The sequence below is a fragment of the Alexandromys fortis genome, unplaced genomic scaffold (genome assembly GCF_014885135.2).
Source record: "Alexandromys fortis isolate MF-2015 unplaced genomic scaffold, M_Fortis_MF-2015_v1.1 scaffold_85, whole genome shotgun sequence".
NCBI classification, from domain to species: Eukaryota; Metazoa; Chordata; class Mammalia; order Rodentia; family Cricetidae; genus Alexandromys; species Alexandromys fortis.
The window spans coordinates 2,378,621-2,399,392 of record NW_026067975.1 but is presented as its reverse complement, the minus strand read 5'-3'; the positions used below and the strand labels follow the sequence as shown (position 1 = coordinate 2,399,392).

The 20,772-nt window shown below is 40.2% G+C and overlaps 1 protein-coding gene across 19 annotated transcripts in view; it reads left to right on the top strand.

Annotated features, from left to right (window-relative positions):
* Positions 1-20,772, top strand: part of Tfdp2 (transcription factor Dp-2) — a 118,278-nt gene that overhangs the window by 79,214 nt on the left and 18,292 nt on the right. For 18 of the 19 annotated variants that reach the window (XM_050157334.1, XM_050157326.1, XM_050157320.1 and 15 more), the window contains 3 exons: positions 3,845-4,007; positions 6,623-6,769; positions 8,980-9,048. In XM_050157334.1, coding sequence (XP_050013291.1) covers positions 3,845-4,007; positions 6,623-6,769; positions 8,980-9,048 — 379 coding nt within the window. The remainder of the gene's footprint in view (positions 1-3,844; positions 4,008-6,622; positions 6,770-8,979; positions 9,049-20,772) is intronic. The other variant, XM_050157318.1, reaches the window with a different exon arrangement.

The window sequence follows — 20,772 nt, the reverse complement described above, 5'->3', positions numbered from 1 at the left end:
ATGACCAGCACTAGGGGAAGAAAGAAAGGATCTATTGGTTTAGAGCCATTTTATTAGCCTAAGTTCAAAAGGTCATGCAAGCCACTATACTAGGTTTCATATTAGTATTACACTATATTAAAATACAGTTGTCCATTGACTTCTATAATATGATAATTGTTCTGTTAATAAATAAAGCCTTGGTAATGGTTTTTACAACATCCTCCACTACATAGGAAATTATAAGCCCTGCATAGGAAATTATAAGCCTATATGGGCTAATGTGAGACCCTGTTTTCAACTGAAAAAAACAAAGTAATAGAATCTCTTATTCCATCAACAAATATAGTTAATGAACAAAACAAATGAACAGTACTGCTTTATATCTACTCAATAGCCATTAGAAAAAAAGACACTATTGACTTTTACAAGGATATGAAGCACCCAGAATGCTCCTGGGCTACCCATGGCAATATAAATTATCACAGTCATTTCTGTAAAACCAACATAGATAAACCCTGACTTACTAGTGTTCTAAGTATGTGTTGAATAGGAGTGTGTGTGTGTGTGTGTCCACAAAAACTTAATAAAATCTTAGATTTATTTTTATACATATGAGTATTTTGCCTGCATATATATGTATGTACCACATACATTCAATGTCCAAGGAGGCAAGAAGACATCAAATCTCCTAGTGTTGGAGCTACAAATGCTTGTGAGCCACCATGTAGATGCTGGAAACCAAACCACCATGTAGATGTTGGAAACTAAACCAAGTCCTCTGCAAGAGATCAGCAAGGGATCTTAACTACTGAGCCAACTTTTCAGCCACACACACATTTGCTACTTAATGAAATTAATTTTGGTGGAAGTTACATTTTGTTGTTGATTTTTGTGTTTTTTGTTTTTCTTTTTTGAGCCTTTCAGGTACTAGTATTATAGGTTTGCATCACCATGCTTGGCAGTTAAAGAGGTTTTTGTTTTAAGATTACTTGATTGTATGTGTGTGTGAGTGAGAGACATACATACATACATACATACATACATACATACATACATACATACAGGTACCCTTGGAGGGCAGAGAAAGCATTGAATCTCTTGGAGCTAGAGTTAGAGGTGGTTGTAAACTGCCTGATGTGGATGCTGGAAACCAAACTCTGGTCCTCTATAAGAGTAGTATGTGTTTTTAACTGCTGAGGTATCTCTCTAGCCCCTAACTGTTGGTAGGATGTTGTTAGTTCATTCATGGCTGCTCGGCTCCAAAATAATCACTCAGAAACTATATCGTTTGCAATACTGTTTGGCCAACAGCTTAGGCATATTTTTAGCTTGCTTTTATATACTAAATTAACCCATCTCCTTTAATCTGTGTATTACCACAAGGTCAAGGCCTACCAACAAAGTTTTGACAGGCTCCAGCGGGACTGCTACACGGCTTCTCCCTGACTCCACCTACTCTCTCTTCCTCTATCTGCTTAGAATTCCTGCCTTGCCCTATTCTGCTAAGACACTAGCCGAAACAGATAAAAGCGATGCATAGATAGAAGGACTTCCCACGCCACCTAACATTTTAAAAATCACATGTATTTATTGTGTATTTATCAGTGTTGGTGTACATGTGTCTGCCAATGAACGCATATGAAGGTCAGAGAACAACTTAATGGAATCAGTTCTTTCCCTCCATTGTATGAGTTCCATGTCCAACTTGGGTCATTAGATTTGGAAGCAAGCACCTTTACCTGTTGAAACATCTCAGTAGCCCCTCAGAGTGTACCTACTACTATTTAAACGCTCAATTCAGATTTTCTGTTTTTCTGTTCCTTTCTTTTCATATCAATCAGATGCTTAGTTCTACTGATTCTAGCCTTTCAGTGTTTGCAGTTCTGTCTGTCATGTTTTCTACCATTGACCCAGCTTCAGGTCGTCACCTCAGCTACTGCAATAGCTTCTTAGCCGGTTTTTCTTTCCCTTCCTTTTCCCCATAAAATTCACCTTTAACTTTAACACAGTAATTTTTGCCTATATCAGTATCTCACTGTGCAACTCAAATCAGTTAGAAATTTCATTGCATTTCAGTACTTCTGTGCCTGTACTCTGAGGATGCATTTATGATTCTTCCCTAATTGTATTAGTCAGGGTTCTCTAAAGGAACAGAACTAACAGAATGGAATACAAACACACTAACAGCACTAAAAGGCAATTTAGACTGGCTTACAAGGTGTGGTCTGGGTATTCCAACAATGGCTGTGTCACAATGGAAAAAGCCAAGAAGTTGATAACTATTCAGTAGTGCATTAGGCTTAATGTCTCAGCATTTCCTTAATGTCACCAGCATCTGGTGCTGTAATCCTGGAGGATTCCTGAAGAGCTGCTATTGGCTTTTGGTGTTGAAATCCTGAAGGAGCTGAATTCTTGTACTGTTAAAGGAATACCTCAGCAATGAGATGAGTGAGCTTCTTTTTTTTTTTTTTTTTTTTTTTTTTTTAATTTGGGCTGTCACCAGAAGGTGTAGCCGAGATTTAAGGTAGATCTTCTTGCTTCAGTCTGATTAAGGAGATTTAAAGCTAGCCTTGTGTACCTAGTGAGTTTCAGGCTAGCCAGAGATACACAGTGAGACCCTGTTTCAAGAAATAAAAATTAAAGAAAGAAACCTAGCATGTTGGGTTTTAGTTGATTCTAGATATAGCCAAGGATATAGTCAAGTTGATCACCATCACAGGAATGTGGGGGAAGAAAATAGATATCATTTTCTTGTCTCATTCTTTTGAAAAGACATGTCTAGTCTTTTTTTTTTTTTTTTTTTTTTGGACCATGTAAATAATTTATTAATGAGTCAGATTTTGCTGATAAACATGATGAGATGAAGTCAAAATTTGTTTGCTTTGTGTTTAAACCTGGTTTTCCCATGTTTGTCATTGCTCACCTTGAAGTCTATATGGGGACCCCCTGCTGTTTTTGCCATCCTGTATTCCTTGCTGCTTCTCCTGACTAAAGCGCCTCATTTCCTTCCTTTTACCTTTACTCACTGCTTATGACTGTCCCCGCAAGCCATCTTCCTATACGTTAAAATAACTGTCCATCTTTCCACAGGACATTGCTGAGTAACTGTGGCCTGACACTTTTACCTTTGGAATTGTCCACATTGTGAATGTGTTTCATCCTCATGTTCAAAGACTTACTGGGGAAAAGAAATTTTTATACTTCTGGTCCCTAAAACAGTTCTTACATATATTTGATGCCCACATATTATTTGAACTAAACTGACCCCTCAAATCTTTTTTTTTAAAGATTTATTTATTTATTATGTATACAACATTCTGCCTCGATGTATGCCCACATGCCAGAAGAGGGTGCCAGATCTCAGTACAGATGGTTGTGAGCCACCATGTGGTTGCTGGGAATTGAACTCAGGACCTCTGGAAGAGCAGCTAGTGCTCTTAACCTCTGAGCCATCTCTCCAGCAGACCCCTCAAATCTTAATGGCTAAGAACTGACAGTGATTGTTTTAATGTCAAAGAAAAGATAAATATTAATTAAGATATTATCTCTAGAAGGTAGAGTTGTAATCTTTCACAAATTTATTTCTAGTGTCTCAAAGTGACTGACATGACAGTAATTTTTCAGTACTTGCTTACTAAATGGATGACATAAAAAAGCACTCTGTATATTGTTGAGCTTTTAAGATAAAAATTAAATTTGAAAACATTTTCTTGATTCAATTTAAATTTTCTTCATTTGAAACAACTAAAACATGGAAACTAAATGATTGTCTTTCTGGTTTTATTTTTTGCATAGTTTTGTAGAGGAAGTCTCTTTAATTATAATGGACTATCAATTTTTCGTGAATTTTTTTCTTTTCTAGTAAACGAAGCAAAAAAGGTGATAAAAATGGGAAAGGCTTGAGACATTTCTCAATGAAAGTGTGTGAGAAAGTTCAGCGGAAAGGCACGACATCATACAATGAAGTCGCTGATGAACTGGTATCTGAGTTTACCAATTCAAACAACCATCTGGCAGCTGATTCGGTAGGTGAATCATGAATTTCATATGGACTCTAGTACATGATTCAGTTTACCTATGAGTGTTGAAATAGGAGCGGCGGCGGGGCTGCATCCCCAGCACCCCGGCCACTTGGCTAGCTTATGCCTGAAATAACAACACACAAACTATATTCATTTAAAGACTGCTTGGCCCATTTCTATCTAGCCTCTTCTAGGCTAATTCTCACATATTAATTTAGCCCATTTTTAATAATGTGTTAAGCACCCCAAGGTGCGCTTACCGGGAAGATTCTAGCCTACGTCCATCCTGGGTCTGAGCTTCATGCGTCTGCCTCAGAGCACAGAGCTATCTCGTCTACCCAGGAGAGCTGAGCATGGCGTCTCTGCTCCAGAGAGCAGAGCTGTAGAGCTGTCGGGTCTGTCTGAGGAGTCTTACCTCACTTCCTCTTCCTCCTGTTTACTCCTCCCACCTATGTTTTAACCTATCAGGGCAAGCAGTTTCTTTATTTAATTAACCAATGAAATCAACAGATTGATATATGACACTCCCACATATATAATGTGAGTCTGAGTGGTAGCTCTGAGGAAGCTAGGGAATCATTCAGTTGAGTGCTTCCTATTTCATGTTAAGGGGATTTCTATTGTAAATTTTTGGTTTGCTTTAGTAATACTCTTTTATTTGAACAGATGTATTTTGAATATTTTTAATATTTGATGTTTGCATGTATGATGTGGGCACATGCATGCCGTAACATTTATGCCGAGTCAGAGAACACTGTTGAGTCAGTTCCCTCCTTACCTTCACCTGGGCTCTAGACTGAACTCAGGTCATCACGCTTATCTGGGAAATGCTTTACCCGCTGGTCCATGTTGTTAGCCCCCCAATAATTTTGGAGCCTTGCACTTGGGAGATTGAAGCAGGAAAAAAATCAACAATTTTGAAGCCAACTTGCAGTATATAGTAAGTAAAAGGCTAACCTGGGCTACATAGTGAGCCCCCCCCCCCTGTCCAAAAAACAAAATAAAATTCAGTTGCATAATTTATATTTTATATTGATTTAGAATTCATTTTATATTTAGATGGATTCAGTGTTCCCCACTCTCCTTTATTATCATGAAATTTAATTGATTCAATTTTGTCTTAAAAACTTCCTGTCATCAGGCAGAGGCAGACAGATCTCTAAGTAGAGGCCAGCCTGGTCTACAGAATGAGTTCCAGGAAGAGAAATCTTGTCTTCAAAATCAACAAATAAAAAACTCCAAATGCAGTTCTTATCTACAATAAGATTAAAAACCTCATACAATAAATATAAATGTATTTATTCAATAAATTCTTATTACCAAAAGAAAGCAAAAGGTTACTTGAACCAGTTAGTGTGCTAGAGTATAGATATATTTTGGGACAAGTTCCTGTTCTTATTATAGACTGAAAACGACTGGTCAGCACTATTCCATGAACCACACTGTAAGCAGCACAATTTTACTTAGACATTATCTTTGATATGCTTGTGCATATGTGTATGTTGTCTGTGTTCTATGCGTGTGTGTAGAGGCTAATATGAATGAATGTGCAGATGCCAGGTTAACATTGAGTATCTGTCACTCACCACCTTATTTATGTATGTATGTATTGTATGTATTTATAGACAGGGTCTCAGTTTACATCTCTGACTGGCTTGGAACTCACAGAGAACCATTTGCTTCTGGCTCCCAAGTGCTGGTATTGAAGATGTATGGTACATTCCTGGCATACTCACCTGGCGCCTGGGTTTCTCACTGAACCTGAAGCTTAGTGATTGACTAACTGGGAGGCCAGTAAGCACCCAGGATCCACGTGCCTTCACCACCCTTGTACTGTAGTTACAGATGCATGTCTACTGCACTTGACTCTTACGTGGGTGATGAGGATCCAAGAGTATGAAATTCTTCCTAATAATGCAGGCACTTTTAATACTTTGCCCTTTTATATATATATTTGTCATGGATTTTAATTTTTATATATTCTGGATTCCATAATTGTTTTTATATAGCTGAGATTTGGCCATATATTTATATTTTCTACATTTCCAAGCTTCCATTTTAAAAAATCTTTCTCCCACCTTAGTATTTTTTAGTGTCAGTCTGGTGGTAGTATGTTTGTTTCAGGTGATTCTGTGTTAAAGTGTTTTCAGAGTTAGAGATAGGGGAACCCCGTGAGAGCACTTGCTTAGCACAAATGAGGTCTTGGGATCCATCCTCAGAACTACTAGAAAGTAAGGAAGCAAGGAGTGTCTTGAGAGCTGGGAAGACAGCTCAACAACAAAGGCACTTTGCTGCCAGGCCTGATGAACAAGTCAGACAGAATTCTCTGGTGAAAGAAGAGATTGGACTTCCACAAGTGGCTCTCTGAACTCCACCTGGACATGATGGCCAGAATTTGTGTCTTCCAACACACACACACACACACACACACACACACACACACACACGTAAAAATAAATGAATAAAAATGTTTAAAGTGTCTGTGTTACATATTGAATTTTGAAGACATTTTCATTGGACACAGAATTTTTTCAGCAGTTGGGAAATAGTGTCATCAACAGCAGAAGCATGTGAAAGATGGAACCCTTAAAATTATCACTTAATAAAGATATTTTTAGCAGGCTTATGATCAGAAGAACATTAGACGAAGAGTTTATGATGCTTTAAATGTGCTAATGGCAATGAACATAATTTCAAAGGAAAAAAAAGAAATCAAGTGGATTGGCTTGCCTACCAATTCTGCTCAGGAGTGTCAGAACCTGGAGGTGAGTAGGAAGTACTGTCGGATAGTAGAGTTTTTTGTTTGTTTATTCTCCATATATAGAAATATAGTCATGCAATACTAAAATATTCCTAGTTGTTTATGTTTGCACCCTTACTTTAAGGTTCTGTGGAGAATGTTGAACTGGAACAGTTTTGGAGATGTAATGTGCAGTTACAGATCATGAAACTGAGCAACAAAATGTCCTGAGTGTTCTGGGCATGAGGGCGATGATGGTGCATCCCTGTAGCCCCAGCTCTTGAAGTAGGGAGAAGATCAAGCAAGGATCAGGGTCATCTCCATCATAGAATTCAAGGCTAGCCTGAGTACATACCCTGTCTCAAAGCAGACCTACAACAAAAATTCAAAACAACAACAACAACAACAACTGTAAAATTAAATGAATGGATTTCATATGTGTTGTTTCTTAGATAAGATCTTTATTCTAATTTAAAGTACCTGCCAATAAATTTTTGGTAGGTCATCTAATAGATCTAATTTTACCTAATTAGTTATTTTGATGCAAGATAAATCTGTGCTTCCAAACAATAGCTCTAGCTGGTGGTGTGTTTCTTATCCAATATCCTACGTATAACTGGAAGTTAAGTTTACCTTTGACTCTACCGTCAGTAAGTGACAGCATTTTAATGTGGCCTCCACTAATTTTGGAATAATGTTAAAAAAATATTTTTAACTTGGTTAACTTTAGGCACTATAGAAAAATTTCCCTAAATGGGTATGTTTCTGACACTATTTCTAATTGGTTTGTTATAATTTTACTGTTAAGACCATGAATAATGGGGGCTGGAGAGATGGCTCAGTGGTTAAGAGCATTGCCTGCTCTTCCAAAGGTTCTGAGTTCAATTCCCGGCAACCACATGGTGGCTCACAGCCATCTGTAATGAGGTCTGGTGCCCTCTTCTGGTCTGCAGACATACACACAGATAGAATATTGTATACATAATAAATAAATAAATATTTAAAAAACAAAAGACCATGAATAATATGAGCTGAGGTGAACAGTGTCTCTTGGAGATAATTATAGTTGATTTCAGATTTTACTCAGTACTTTTGCACTCAATCCCTTCCTAGAAATAAGAAATACTTTTATTGTTCTTGAGAATGACAAAAAAAAAAAAAAAAAACCCACATTCTTCAATAGTGTTTTTATATGCTACAGTTGAAATTTCTTCCTTTTCCTTCTTCCTGAGTAGGGGGAGGGGAGAAGAGAAAAATGTAGAGCTCAATAAATATCAATCTATCAATCTAGATAGATAGATGTATAGATGGATGGATAGATAGATAGATAGATAGATAGATAGATAGATAGATAGATAGATAGATAGATAGATATAAAGTCCTGGGTCCAGCAGTGTGTACCTCTAATCCCAGCACTTGGAAGATACAGGCAGGATGACCACAAGATCCTGTAATGTCTGGGATATATAGCAACAGTATGTCTCAAAAAAATTTTTTTAAAATAAAAAAATACCTGGTATAAGCGGAGGGATATGGTACAGAAAAGGAAGGATTAGTTAAGTAGTGACAGTGAGATCGGAGAGGCATGTTAGCTAAAGAGTCAGGTGTAGCTTAGCCTGGTTGGATGTGGGCATAACTGGCAAATGGGGGCTTAGCTTTTATTCTTACAGCAGTATCGCACAGATGTCCATGTGAGTCTTAAGTATTAAAAATGGTGTGATGGTTGTTACCACTATGGAAAGGAACTCTTAGTGTAGACCAGAGTAGATCAGGAGCAAATGGGAAATAATTTTTTGGAGCAGACAAGAAAAGGTGTTTTACATGATGTGTCAAAGAAGAAAGCAAACTGGATGTGATGTCATACAGCAATATATGTAGCACTTGAGAGGAAGACTCAAGGGGAACTTGGGTCTTGAGCCTAGCCTGGGCTACATAGGGAGACCCTATCTCAAAATACAACAATGGATGAAAGTATAACTTCATTTTAAAGATTTGTTTGGGGGCTGGAGTGATGGCTTGGTAGCTAAGAGCACTTGCTGCTCTTGTAGAGGACCAGGGTTCAGTTCCTGACACCCACATGGTGGCTCAGAACCATCTGTAACTCCAGGGGATCCAGTGCCACCTTCTGGCCTCCAAAAATACCAGACATCAGATTAACATGACATACGTGGAAGTAAAACACTCATAAAATAAAAGTAAATCTTTGTTTGTTGCTTTTAATATCATGTCTTAAAGATAGAGAAGCAGAGGCGGATAGAACGGATAAAGCAGAAGCGGGCTCAGCTACAAGAACTTCTCCTTCAGGTAAAGCTCTGGCATATTTTTTTCACTACCTTCGTTGCCTATATGGTGTTTCTCTTTTCATTTACTTCCAAAGCCAGTGTGTTTTATAGCTGTGGTGCTATCACGTAGTATCTGGAAGAATACCAATACAGTCACACCCATCATAGGGCATTAATCTTGAATGCTTAGCCTTTCAGGTGGCCCAGCTGTCACATTTACCCCCATCCCTAACTCCCAGGTGCCCACCTTGAATACAGCAACTTCTTTGGTGTTCATCCTTACCTAGAGGTTAGACCGTCAAGATTTGCTACTTATTTTGTCCCTAAAGGGGATCTTTTTAGATCTATCAGGACTGGTGAAGCAGTTGTGGCCTGACCTATAGTTTCCCCATCCAGTCTGTACTAAAAGGTCTACGTTGTCTTCCACCAGCAGATAGAGATATCCTGTCAGAAACAGGATAAGTACCACTTCATGCTGAGAGACTATTTCTTCCCCAATGGGAAGGCAAAATGAGAAATGCGTATTGGAAAAGAAGGTCTCCTCATCGAAAGGCAGAATACATCTCAGGAGCTAGCCCAATTTGTCTATGAAAAAACAAATGGCTGCTTTCTGTGACTAGAAACCTGGAGAAAGGGGCAACATGAAATGCCAGGTTTCTATATCCACTGGGAAGTTCAGGTGTACCATCTTATAAAGGTACCTGGGCTCCTTAAGTTGGACTGGTATTCTGGATCCTGGAGAGGGTAGTCCCAGGACTCATCAGTGTTTAAATTGGGGAGCTGGTTTCAAGTTCTTGTTGCACAGAAGCCATCCTGCCCTCCAATTATTGCTTTGGCTATTGGGAAAGTGTTCATAAGAGTGTAAGAGAGACATAATCCTCAGTTCTGTCCTTGAAGTGTGGTGAGGTTGAACTTCTTGAGTTTCTCTGGGATATGATGGGTTCGGGGGGAAAACAGGGCAGACCCGTTGGGATATATGGGGGTTTTGTTTTGTTTTGTTTTTTCAAGACAAGGTTTCTTTGTTTAACAGCCTTGGCTATCCTAGAACTCTCTTTGTAGATCAGACTGACCTCGGACTCACAGAGATCTGCCTGCCTCTATCTACTAAATGTTGGGGTTAAAGGTGTGTGCCATCATAGTCAGCCAGGAATATGCAGGCTTTGAAGGAAAGAGGTTTGAAGGTGATGGGGTTATAGAGCTAGGTAAGGAGTCTCCTGATTTCAAAGGTACAGAGCCAAAATATAGAGGCTTCAAAGGAGCAGGATCTAGCTAACATTTGTGTTAAGCTAGCCTTAAAAATAAAAGTTGACCATAAAGAACATTAGATCATTTCCATCTTCTTAAAGAATTGGGCCATTGTAATTGAGATTCTCTTGAGGCATCTTTGTGTCTCTCTTCATAGCCCTGGCTGTCCTGGAACTCATTGTGTAAACCAAGCTGTCCTCAACTCAGATATCCACCTGCCTCTGCCTCCTGAGTGCTGAGTGCTGGGATTAAAGAAGTGCACCAGCTAAGGCATCTGTTTTTCACAGCACGCAGAAGTTACTGAGACCATGCTTCCTAACAAAATCTTTTTTTTTTTTTTTGTCTTGTCTGAGGGTCTAATTCTGCCCATTGTGAAGGCAATCAGTGACTTCCTGAGAGTTTTAGAGGGGAAAAGATAAAGAAGTCTTGGGTTGTGGTTTTCCTTTCCCTAACAGAATTCCTGTTATCTCCAGTCTGTTAAGAGAATAATAGTTAGTACAGTCTTATCTCAGGAAGGGGCTAGATCAAGTTGTGGGATTTCTGTAACTACCCCTGGCTCAGTCCCCTGACATTTCCCAGCTTCTCCTTTAGTCCTGTTGTGTAGGATCATATCATCCACTTGTCCCAGGTCCCATGTTTTTGGTGCCATCATCCCTCACAGGAAGAGTATCAGTCTCAGAGAGGGTGAATCCTCAATGAGGAGTAGCCTAAAGCTGTTCACAGTAGGACAGGAGTTATCTGATTGGGAGGAAAATGACCATAATTCAAGAATCATCAGGGTAGAAAGACCCACCCAGAGTGCAGCCAGTGGACATCTGCAAGAGACTACACTTATATGTGTTAGAATGTTGCTGGACAGGAATGTTGTCGTAAAATGGGACTATCAGACTGGAGCTGTAGATAGTAGAGTTCAATCCCCAGCATTACATAAACCCGGCATAATGGTACATCCCAATAATCCTTGCACTTGGGAAGTAGGGACAGAAAAATCAGAAGTTCAAAGTCGTATTCCTATGTGTAGTAGGTTCAAGGCCATGAAAGCCACAAGACCCTGTCTGAATCAATAATAAATAAAATAAAACAGGTGGTGGTATTTATTTAAAAATCAATGGGAAAGGAACCATACCATACAACAGGACTTACATGGGAGGTTTATTGTAAGAAGAGAAAGAAGGGAACAGAGACTGGTCCCAGAGGACAAGAGTGGAGAGAGAGAGAGAGAGAGAGAGAGAGAGAGAGAGAGAGAGNAGAGCTTTGTATCTGATCCCCAAGATAGAAGCAGAGGAAGAGGGAGGGAGGGAGGGAGGGAGGGAGGGAGAGGGGAGAGGAGAGCTGGGAGGTAGGCAAGGCCTACCTTTTTAAAGGGGAATGAAGCAAATATGCACAGGAGGTGCTCTTAGTGGCTGCAGCTGAGGACATACCCTGTCAGGACCCCAAGGGCAGGCTAATACAGATGCCTGAATACTAACATTCCTCCCTTTTGCTTACCATAATAAGGAGTAGTCAGGTGGTGGTGGCCGCGCAAGCATTTAATCCCAGCACTCCAGAGGTAGAGGCAGGCTTCATAGCGAGAGGAGAAGCGCGGCCGAGAGAGAGAGAGAGAGAGAGAGAGAGAGAGAGAGAGAGAGAGAGAGAGAGAGAGAGAGAGAGAGAGAGAGAGGTGTAGCACAAATGATAAAGACCCAGAGACAGGTATTGTTGCTCAACCTGAAGATCAGAGAAGCAAAGCAATCAGCCACTGGCTCTTACCTCTACCTTATCATAGCCACATATTGGGGCAACATCTGTCGGGGTCCAGCCTTGATAGGTTCAAGTTTGTACATTCCTTGTAGGGGCATGTGGATTAGAAATGTTAGGTAGAATAAACAGATACAAAAGAAGTACAGACATAGGATAGTATCCGGAGGGCAATCCATTGTATACTGAATTCGCTTGTGTTTGTTTCTTTTTTCTTTTTAGGATTTATTTCTTTATTATGTATTCAGTGTTCTGCCTGCATGTATCCCTGCAGGCCAGAATAAGGCACCAAATCTCATTACAGATGGTTGTAAGCACATGTGGTTGCTGGGAATTGAACTTAGGACCTTTGGAAGAGCAGGCAAAGCTCTTAACCACTGAGCCATCTCTCCAGCCCTCGTGCTTGTTTCTTAAGACTTTTAAGTACCCCAATCCAAAAAAGGGAAAGAAAGCAAAAAACTTTATTTATTTATTTTTTGTTTTTGGTCTTTTTGTTTTTGAGACAAGGTTTCTCTGTGTAACTTTGGAGCCTGCCGTGGAACTCGGCTTTGTAGACCAGGCTGGCCTCTAACTCACAGAGATCTACCTGCCTCTGTCTCCCAAGTGCTGGTTTAAAGGCCTGCACCACTACTGCACAGCTTTTTTAAAATCACAGTACAGGGGACAAACAAAATGATTACCATATTAATACCCAAATACCAAGTAACCACACCCTAGGTCACAACCTGTTAATAGCCACCCTTTAAATTAAATCTCTTGTCAATAACATTGAAGGAGCAAGACTAGTTCTGAACTCTGGCCTCCAGGGAATGGAAGAGCCCACTTCTATGGGCTCCCACACAACCTCAGACCGAAAATGGGTGATACTGCCTCCACAAATCCTCAATTTGAGACTGAGAGTGAGACCTGTGTCCCAGCACTGCCCAGCCTCTATGGCTAACTAGTGTGGCTGCTGGGATTAAAGGTACGTGCCATCACTGCCTGGCCTATATGGCTGATTAGTGTGGCTGCTTTGTACTGATCTTCAGCCAAGCTTTACTAAAACTATTACTAAAAGTAATAGACCATTATAGCAGTGAAGTCTCACATCCAGGGGAATGGTCAGAGGTGGATAACACCAGAGACCCAAGTGTTGGTACTGAATGGAAGGCAAAGCCATCAGTGAACAAGAAAGCAAATTTGTTGCAGGTGAAGTGAGCTGATCTGTAGGGGGTGGAGCAGGTGGGTAGGGTCCCGGTGTGAGGTGGTTACCTTTCAGTGGGACTTGCCACTAAGCAAACATGTTGCACCCAACAGCATTAGTGTAAGAGGTTTATTGGGGGCGTGGAAACACGAAAGAGTGAAAGGCCTTGTCGGAGTGGGTACTTGAGAGAGCTAGGCAGACAGGAGGAAGAGAAGCAAGCAAGAAAGGAGGCAAGAGAAAAGAACAGAAGGCATGGAGTGGAGATAAGAAAAAGTTTGGAAATAGGATATCTCCTTCCTTCTATCAAATCATTGGCAGAATGTTCCAAAGGCCCCATAAAATACTGGGTTATAAGGTGCCAGGGAGTGCCCATTTGGATTTATATCTAAGAGGTGTTTGGGCCAGATCTGACTCCAAAGGTCGACACAGTTCAAAAGCTTTGAAATCAGGCACTGGACACAGAAGTCTGAGGTTTTCCAAAAGACATCCCAGCAGGGAGTTTGGAGGTGTAGATGATGATACAGTTCCCATGAGTGAAGCAGAGAATACAGACCCAAGGGTCTGCAATCCCTAGCATCCCAGGAATACAGAGAGGAACAGATTAAGTAGGCACAGCCTGTCCTATGTATCATCATGCAAGAACAGGGGTCAAGAACTCCAAGCCTGAGAGAGCCATGGTTGCCTGGTACCAAGACTTGAGATCAAAAGGTGAGAACCCATACTCAAGAGACAAGTCCTCACTCGTGGGGAATGGCCAGATGTGGAGAAGTGGGGGCTCACCAATCATGCCAGTGTTAGATGGAGAGGCCCAGTGATCCTTTTGTTTGAGAAGTTAGGCTTTATATGTGAACCAGGTCCCAGGGTCCTAGTGAGCCTCAGACTGCCGGCAGGTAGGAGGAAGCACCAGGAGAACCTGCTGAGGTCATGGAACCAATGTTATAATTTTAAAAAACAGTTCAAAGAAATCACTCTGTACAACAGGGCTTGCATAGTAGGTTTTTGGAAGAAGAGAAAGAAGGGGCAGAGACCAATCCCTGAGGACTAGAGTGATGGGAAAGAGAAAGAGATGAGAGGTGGGCAAGGCCCACCTTTTAAAACAAAAGGATGCAAATGTGCACAGGAGGTGCTTTTAGTGGTTGCAGTTGAGGAAGTATTCTTTCAGGATCCCAAGGGAGGCCAGTATAGATGCCTGAATACTAAATAGAGCTTTGGAATGTTTATAAGTGCCCAGCAAAAAGAATGAAAGTGAATTTTTATTTTCCTTTGCTTATCTTTTTTTTGTTTTTGTTTTTCGAGACAGGGTTTCTCTGTGGTTTTGGAGCCTGTCCTGGAACTAGCTCTCGTAGACCAGGCTGGTCTCGAACTCACAGAGATCCGCCTGTCTCTGCCTCCCGAGTGCTGGGATTAAAGGCGTGTGCCACCATCGCCTGGCTCCTTTGCTTATCTTTATACCAGAAACATGCCTATAATTTATAAGTCCTAATTTTTTTCTCTTCTCTTCTTTCTCTCAATCCAAACATTTATAGAAGATTTTAAAACTTAAGGGCAGCTTCGCAGCATTGATAGACTCAGGTGGCTGCAAACTGTAAATGAAACTCAAATTATTACTGAAAACAGTATCTTCAGGTTTTCTATAAACATACAACTTAGTTCCTCTTAATGCTTCATTTTTATTCCTTTTATCAAATGAGATTTACAAAGTAGTCATAGAAAATAAATTATGCAAGTTGTCCCTGTGCATTAATTTTGTTGTTGTGGCTAAACTGATTTTGCTTTTTTTAGTATGTCTCAACTCACTGCTCATATGACAGATTAACGATTACTTCTACATGCCACCACTTCCTCTTATCTTTGTTTTTTAGTTACTTTTCTCACATGCCCTTGTTAGGTTTAACTGTCAACTTGGCACAGCCTAGAGTCTTCTAAGAAAGGAGTCTCAGTTGAAGGATTTTCCAGATCAGATGGTGTCTGGGCATGTTTGTTAGGGATTATGTTGATTGTTAATTGATATAGGAGAGTCCAGCCAACTAAGAGTGGCACCATTCCCTGGACAGGTGGTCTGGGGCTGTATAAGGAAAGAGAAGAAGGGAAGGGAGGGGGGAAGGAGGGAGGGAGGGAGGGAGACGGAGAGGAGGGGGATCTGCAAACAACAAGTATTCCTCTATAATTTCTGCTTCCAGTTCTTGTTGAGTGATAGATGGTAACTTGAAAAAAAAAACTCTTTCCTTCCCTGAGTTGCTTTTGGTCAAGAGTATTTTACCACACAACAGAAAGGAACTAGAACATCACCTCATTTAGTATTATCAAGACAGCTCCACACAGACATGGCCAGAAGTCTGTCTCCCAGGTGATTCTCATCAAGCTGACAGTTGAGATAAGTAGTGTGACTACATTATACTTATAGATAACTCGTGCCTTACTTAATTGTCCTTTCCTGCCTTTAAACCTTTTCCATAAGGAACACACTTAAAGCTGTTCAGCCTCTGCAACAGATGATACTGAGTCTGAAAAGAACAAAAAGCCAAAGGGAGTAAAACAGATAAGGAAATCAGTTCACAGTACATAGGAGGTAATTTTATTTTTATTATTAAAATAGAAATACTAAGTTAGGCATGTAACTCAGTGGTAAAGTACTTGCCTGGTAAGAACAAGGCCTTTGGTTCGATACCCAGCACTGCAAAAGATGAAAATAACAGTATGTGTTGACTGGGGTCTCTGTCCCATCAGGTCCCACATCTGTTTAGTCCCAAATAAACACACAGAGGCCTACACTAATTACAAACTGGTTGGCCTATTTGCTCAGGCTTCTTATTAACTCTTTTTTTTTTGTTTGTTTGTTTTTTGTTTTTCGAGACAGGGTTTCTCTGTGGCTTTGGAGCCTGTCCTGGAACTAGCTCTTGTAGACCAGGCTGGCCTCAAACTCACAGAGATCCTCCTGCCTCTGCTTCCCGAGTGCTGGGGTTAAAGGTGTGTGCCACCACTGCCCTTATTAATTCTTATAACTTATATTGGCCCATAATTCTGATCTATGTTAGCCACATGGCTTGGTACATTTTTTGGCAAGGTAGTCACATCTTGATTGCTCTGTGTCTGAGTGAGGACTGTATACTGATTCTCTCCTCTTCCCAGAATTCTCCTGTTCTCATTGCCCCACCTCTACTTCCTGCCTGGTTGCCCTGCCTGTACTTCCTGCCTGGCTACTGGCCAATCAGCATTTTATTAAACAAGTACAAGAAACAAATCTTTATAGGGTAAAACCATTGTCCCACAGCAAGTGTGTTCCAACTGCTTTCATCATCTACACAATTTTGGTGCTATTAAACAGTCAGTCATAAGTATATAGGAGCTCTTCCTTATCACTGTTTGTATTCCTCTGTTGTGCTCACATCATGGGACCCCCAAGCAAGACCACCACAGAGCCAGTATTCCTTTTTTTGTTTTTGTTTTTGTTTGTTTGTTTTTTCGAGACAGGGTTTCTCTGTGGTTTTGGAACCTGTCCTGGAACTAGCTCTTGTAAACCAGGCTGGTCTCGAACTCACAGAGATCCGCCTGCCTCTGCCTCCCAAGTGCTGGGATTAAAGGCGTGCACTACCACAGCCCGGCCAGAGCTGGTATTCCATGCAAACACACTGGAGTTTATTGATTACAAGTTAGCTAACTAGGACTGTAATCAGTCACTCCATAATCCTTCACTGACACAGCAGGTGGTCGGAAAACGACCCCAAGGTTTCAGGGTAAAGGGCTTTAAAGGGAAAAACTGCAAGCAGGGTGACACAACCCTTTGATTTAAGGATTGGGTAAAAGTATACAACTTTTGAATTCCTTGGCTGGGATATAGGGGAATTTTAAAACAATGACTGTCAGCACATAAGAATTTCAAAACTGGTTAATCAGATACCCACAAGGACATTTGAAGCAAGTAGATGTTGTTTGGACCCCCTGGCGGGTCTCTTTGACTAGGGCTGGCACAGTTTCTTGGGAATGTTTATGACTTTGCTGGGCTGCATGCTATTACTTAATGTCTCCCTTTAGTCCGAGGAATCTGAAATGGTATGAGTATATAGGTATACAGATCAAGCACTTGATGATAATGACCATAAAGAAATGTTAATTTACCATTTATTAATGACAAGCAAACTTTCAAACTGGTAGTGAATGTGACTTCATTTATTTATTTATTTATTTATTTGTTTATTTTTAGAGTTGGGAGGTCTGTTGGTGATGCCAAAGTAACCCCAAATTTATTTCTAAGCCATCATATATTATAGTCAAAAAGCAGATCAAAGAACAGAATAATCAATTAACCACCTCCCTGCACTGTTTTCGAGAGTAAGAATCAGGTAGCCTCATCTATCCAGTGAATCCTGTTAGCAGCAAACAGTTTTTATTTCTTTAACTGGAGGTGCCTTTGACTGGCATTCAACAGCTTGTGTCTTAATAGATGATGTGTTCTTGGTCGTGGGCAACATGCTATTTTTCATGGGATTAAAAAGAACTTTTGCACAGCTCTCAAGGATACTGGTTAAGGCAGAGCAGGCAAGCTTGAGCTGAAATGACTGTTAAGCCAGATTGTACTCCAGATGGAAACTGAGTCACTTGTGAGCTACCACACTCTAGGGTAGGTGAAGGTCCTGGGGAAAGCACTTTTTAAATATTTGTTTTCGTTAGTTGTTTTTTGTTTGTTTGTTTGGTTGGTTGGTTGGTTTTGGAGACGGAGTGTCAAGTAGTAAAGGCTGATCCCAAATGTCATGCCTTGAACTCCTCATCTCCCTGTGACTTCATTTTTACATAATAATTGAGTTAGCATGATGGCTAGTAGGTAGAGACACTTGGAATGTAAATCTGCTGAACTGAGTTCAGTCCCTAGAATACCACAGAAGGTGGAAGGAAAGAAACTCCCCCAAAGTTGCCCTCATTCACACACATACAATAATAGTAATAAATGTGAATATTTGATACATACTGCAGGTCAGGAAATATCTTCAACATCTTCCAGAGTTGATACTTTGATTTTATCATTGTCAGTTTTTGTTGAAATAGGAGCGGCGGGGCTGCGTCCCCGGCACCCGGCCGCCCGCATGGCTAGCTTATGCCCGAAATAATTACACGGAAACTGTATTCTTTCAAACTCTGCCTGGCCCGGCTAGTTCCAGCTTCTTATTGGCTAGCTCTTACATATTGTTCTAACCCATTTCTAATATTCTGTGTAGCCCACGAGCTGGCTAACCAGGGAGGATCTTAACCTGCGTCTGTCTGGAGCGGGAGAATCATGGCGACTCACTGACTCAGCTTCTTTTTCCCAGCATTCTCTTCTGTCTACTCCGCCTACCTAATTTTCTGTCCTATGAGGGCCGAGGCAGTTTCTTTATTAGTAAGAAATCACTCCCACATCAAGTTTTGAGACTGTCACATTGTATAATTACTTCATTCATGATGTACAAGTACGTTTAGGACATAACGCATAATTATTCAAATTCTGTCCTAATCTCAAGATAAAATTAATTTAATGATGTACTAATCTCAAAAAAATGTTATTCTTGGTTTGAGACAGTTTGTCTATGTAGCCTCTGACTGTACTAGAACTCACTTTTCCCCCCATTTCTGAGTTTACTTAAGTCAATTAATTTAGAAATCCCATTCAAACAAAACTTCTGACGACATGTAAACACACTGCCATGTTCCTGAAACAGATGCTAACACCTGAAAAGAAGTTGTTAATGGCTTGTGAGGAAAGTTGTTCATTAATAAGACCTGTCTTCAGTAGAACTAAGCCATTTTACATCTGGTAACTTTCCCGGCTGAAAATACCATTAAACTACAGGCAAATATAAAGACAGTTTTGACGGATAGATCAGTACCATTGGTTATAGCTTTTAATCAGTTTCTTTCCTGGCACCACATGGAAAAAGCCACTCACATCATCAATAAACAAAGGCTTTTTTCTTTATCACAGTTCATAAGTGATGTTAATTATGGCCCTTGTCAAACACATTTAGTAAAGGTTATTTACAGTATACATGGCCAAACATGCACTGTTAACAGTTACAGAGAGGCCTGCAAGTTTCCTGGAGATCATACAGTGCCTAAAAATGGTGACAGATCATACATCATTTAAATTAACACAGTTTCAAGCAGAAAATGTTCCTTTTTTGACCACAATTGCAATAGGTACATGAAAATGCATATTCTGTGCACTACAGGATACGGCATGGAACTCACTTTTGTAGACAAGTCTGGCGTCAAACTCAGATCTCTCTGCTTCTGTCCCCAAGTGCTGAGATTTAAGGTGTGTGCCATCATGTCCAACTCAAGCAACAATATTCTTAAAATCAAGCATTCCAATACAATTTAATCAAAAGATAAACTAATTTTATATTTATATGCTGAAGAATGGTGGTAGGGAAATACTACAAGTCTTTTTCATAATTTTGATATTTTCTACAAGAATAGAAAACTTTGTAGAGTAAAAGCACTGCGGTTCATATTATGTGCTTGTCTTAACTGAGCTGTGAAGGCATTAGCAGTGCAGAGTGGTCACGTTGTATTCTGTGAGTCCACGCTCCAGTGATGACACAGGACAACACAAGCAAGCACTGGCTGAAACAATATAGGTTTATGGTGTAGTAGAGTCTCAATTAACTTTTTGTCAGAAACCTTATACTGTTCCTAATTATTTTTTAATTCAAACATTTATTTACATAGCTCCCTCCATATGGGATCTCAACCCCGTCTAAGCTGTGTTCTCACAGACATGATGGCCGGTCTATGCTCACAGCACTTGGGAAGTAGAGGCAAAAGGACCAGAAATTGAAGATCTTACTTAGGTCCACAGCAAGTTAGAGACCCACCTGGACACCTCGTCTATAAGTCAGCCAAGCTATGTTCTAGAAGGGAAGAGAAGTTACAGAGATGTGTTTGACCCCTTCATTCTTTTTCTCACTTCTAATTCAAGCACATTTTTTTTTCTCTGGATGTAAGAGGTGTTGGGGAGTGAATATAAGCAACTTTTGGGTTGGTGGTTGTTGTTGTTGTTTGTTTTTAATTTATTTCATGTGTATAGGTGTTCTGCCTGCATGTATGCCTGTGTGAGGGTGTTGGATCCTCTGGGACTGGAGTTACAGACAAGTTGTGAGCTGCCATTTGGGCGCTGGGAATTGAACCTGGATCCCCTGCAAGAGCAGCCAGTGCTCTTAACCACTGCTCTGAGCCATCTTTCCAGCCGCCTACTTTTGTTTTGTGGGAATAGAAAATAACAAATATAACTTTTAAGTTTGATAGTCGTAGTGATAGTGGTAATTTTGATGGTCTTTGACTTGACAATTGGACAGTTAACACTAGAATAAATTGGCATTCCTTCCGAACAGTGAGTTTAAGAGACAGTATTTATTTTCTAGGGAAATGGGACCCAGCCACTTTAAGATACTTTTGTAAATCAAACTTTAGTTAAGGCCCCAAACCTGAAATGTTCTGAACATAAATAAGATTTTTCTTTTTTTCTTAACATAAGATGAATTTGGTGTTTTTGAAAACCGTTGTTTCATGAGACTATGAAAGAGAGACGGCCTAAATTCTTTTTTAAAA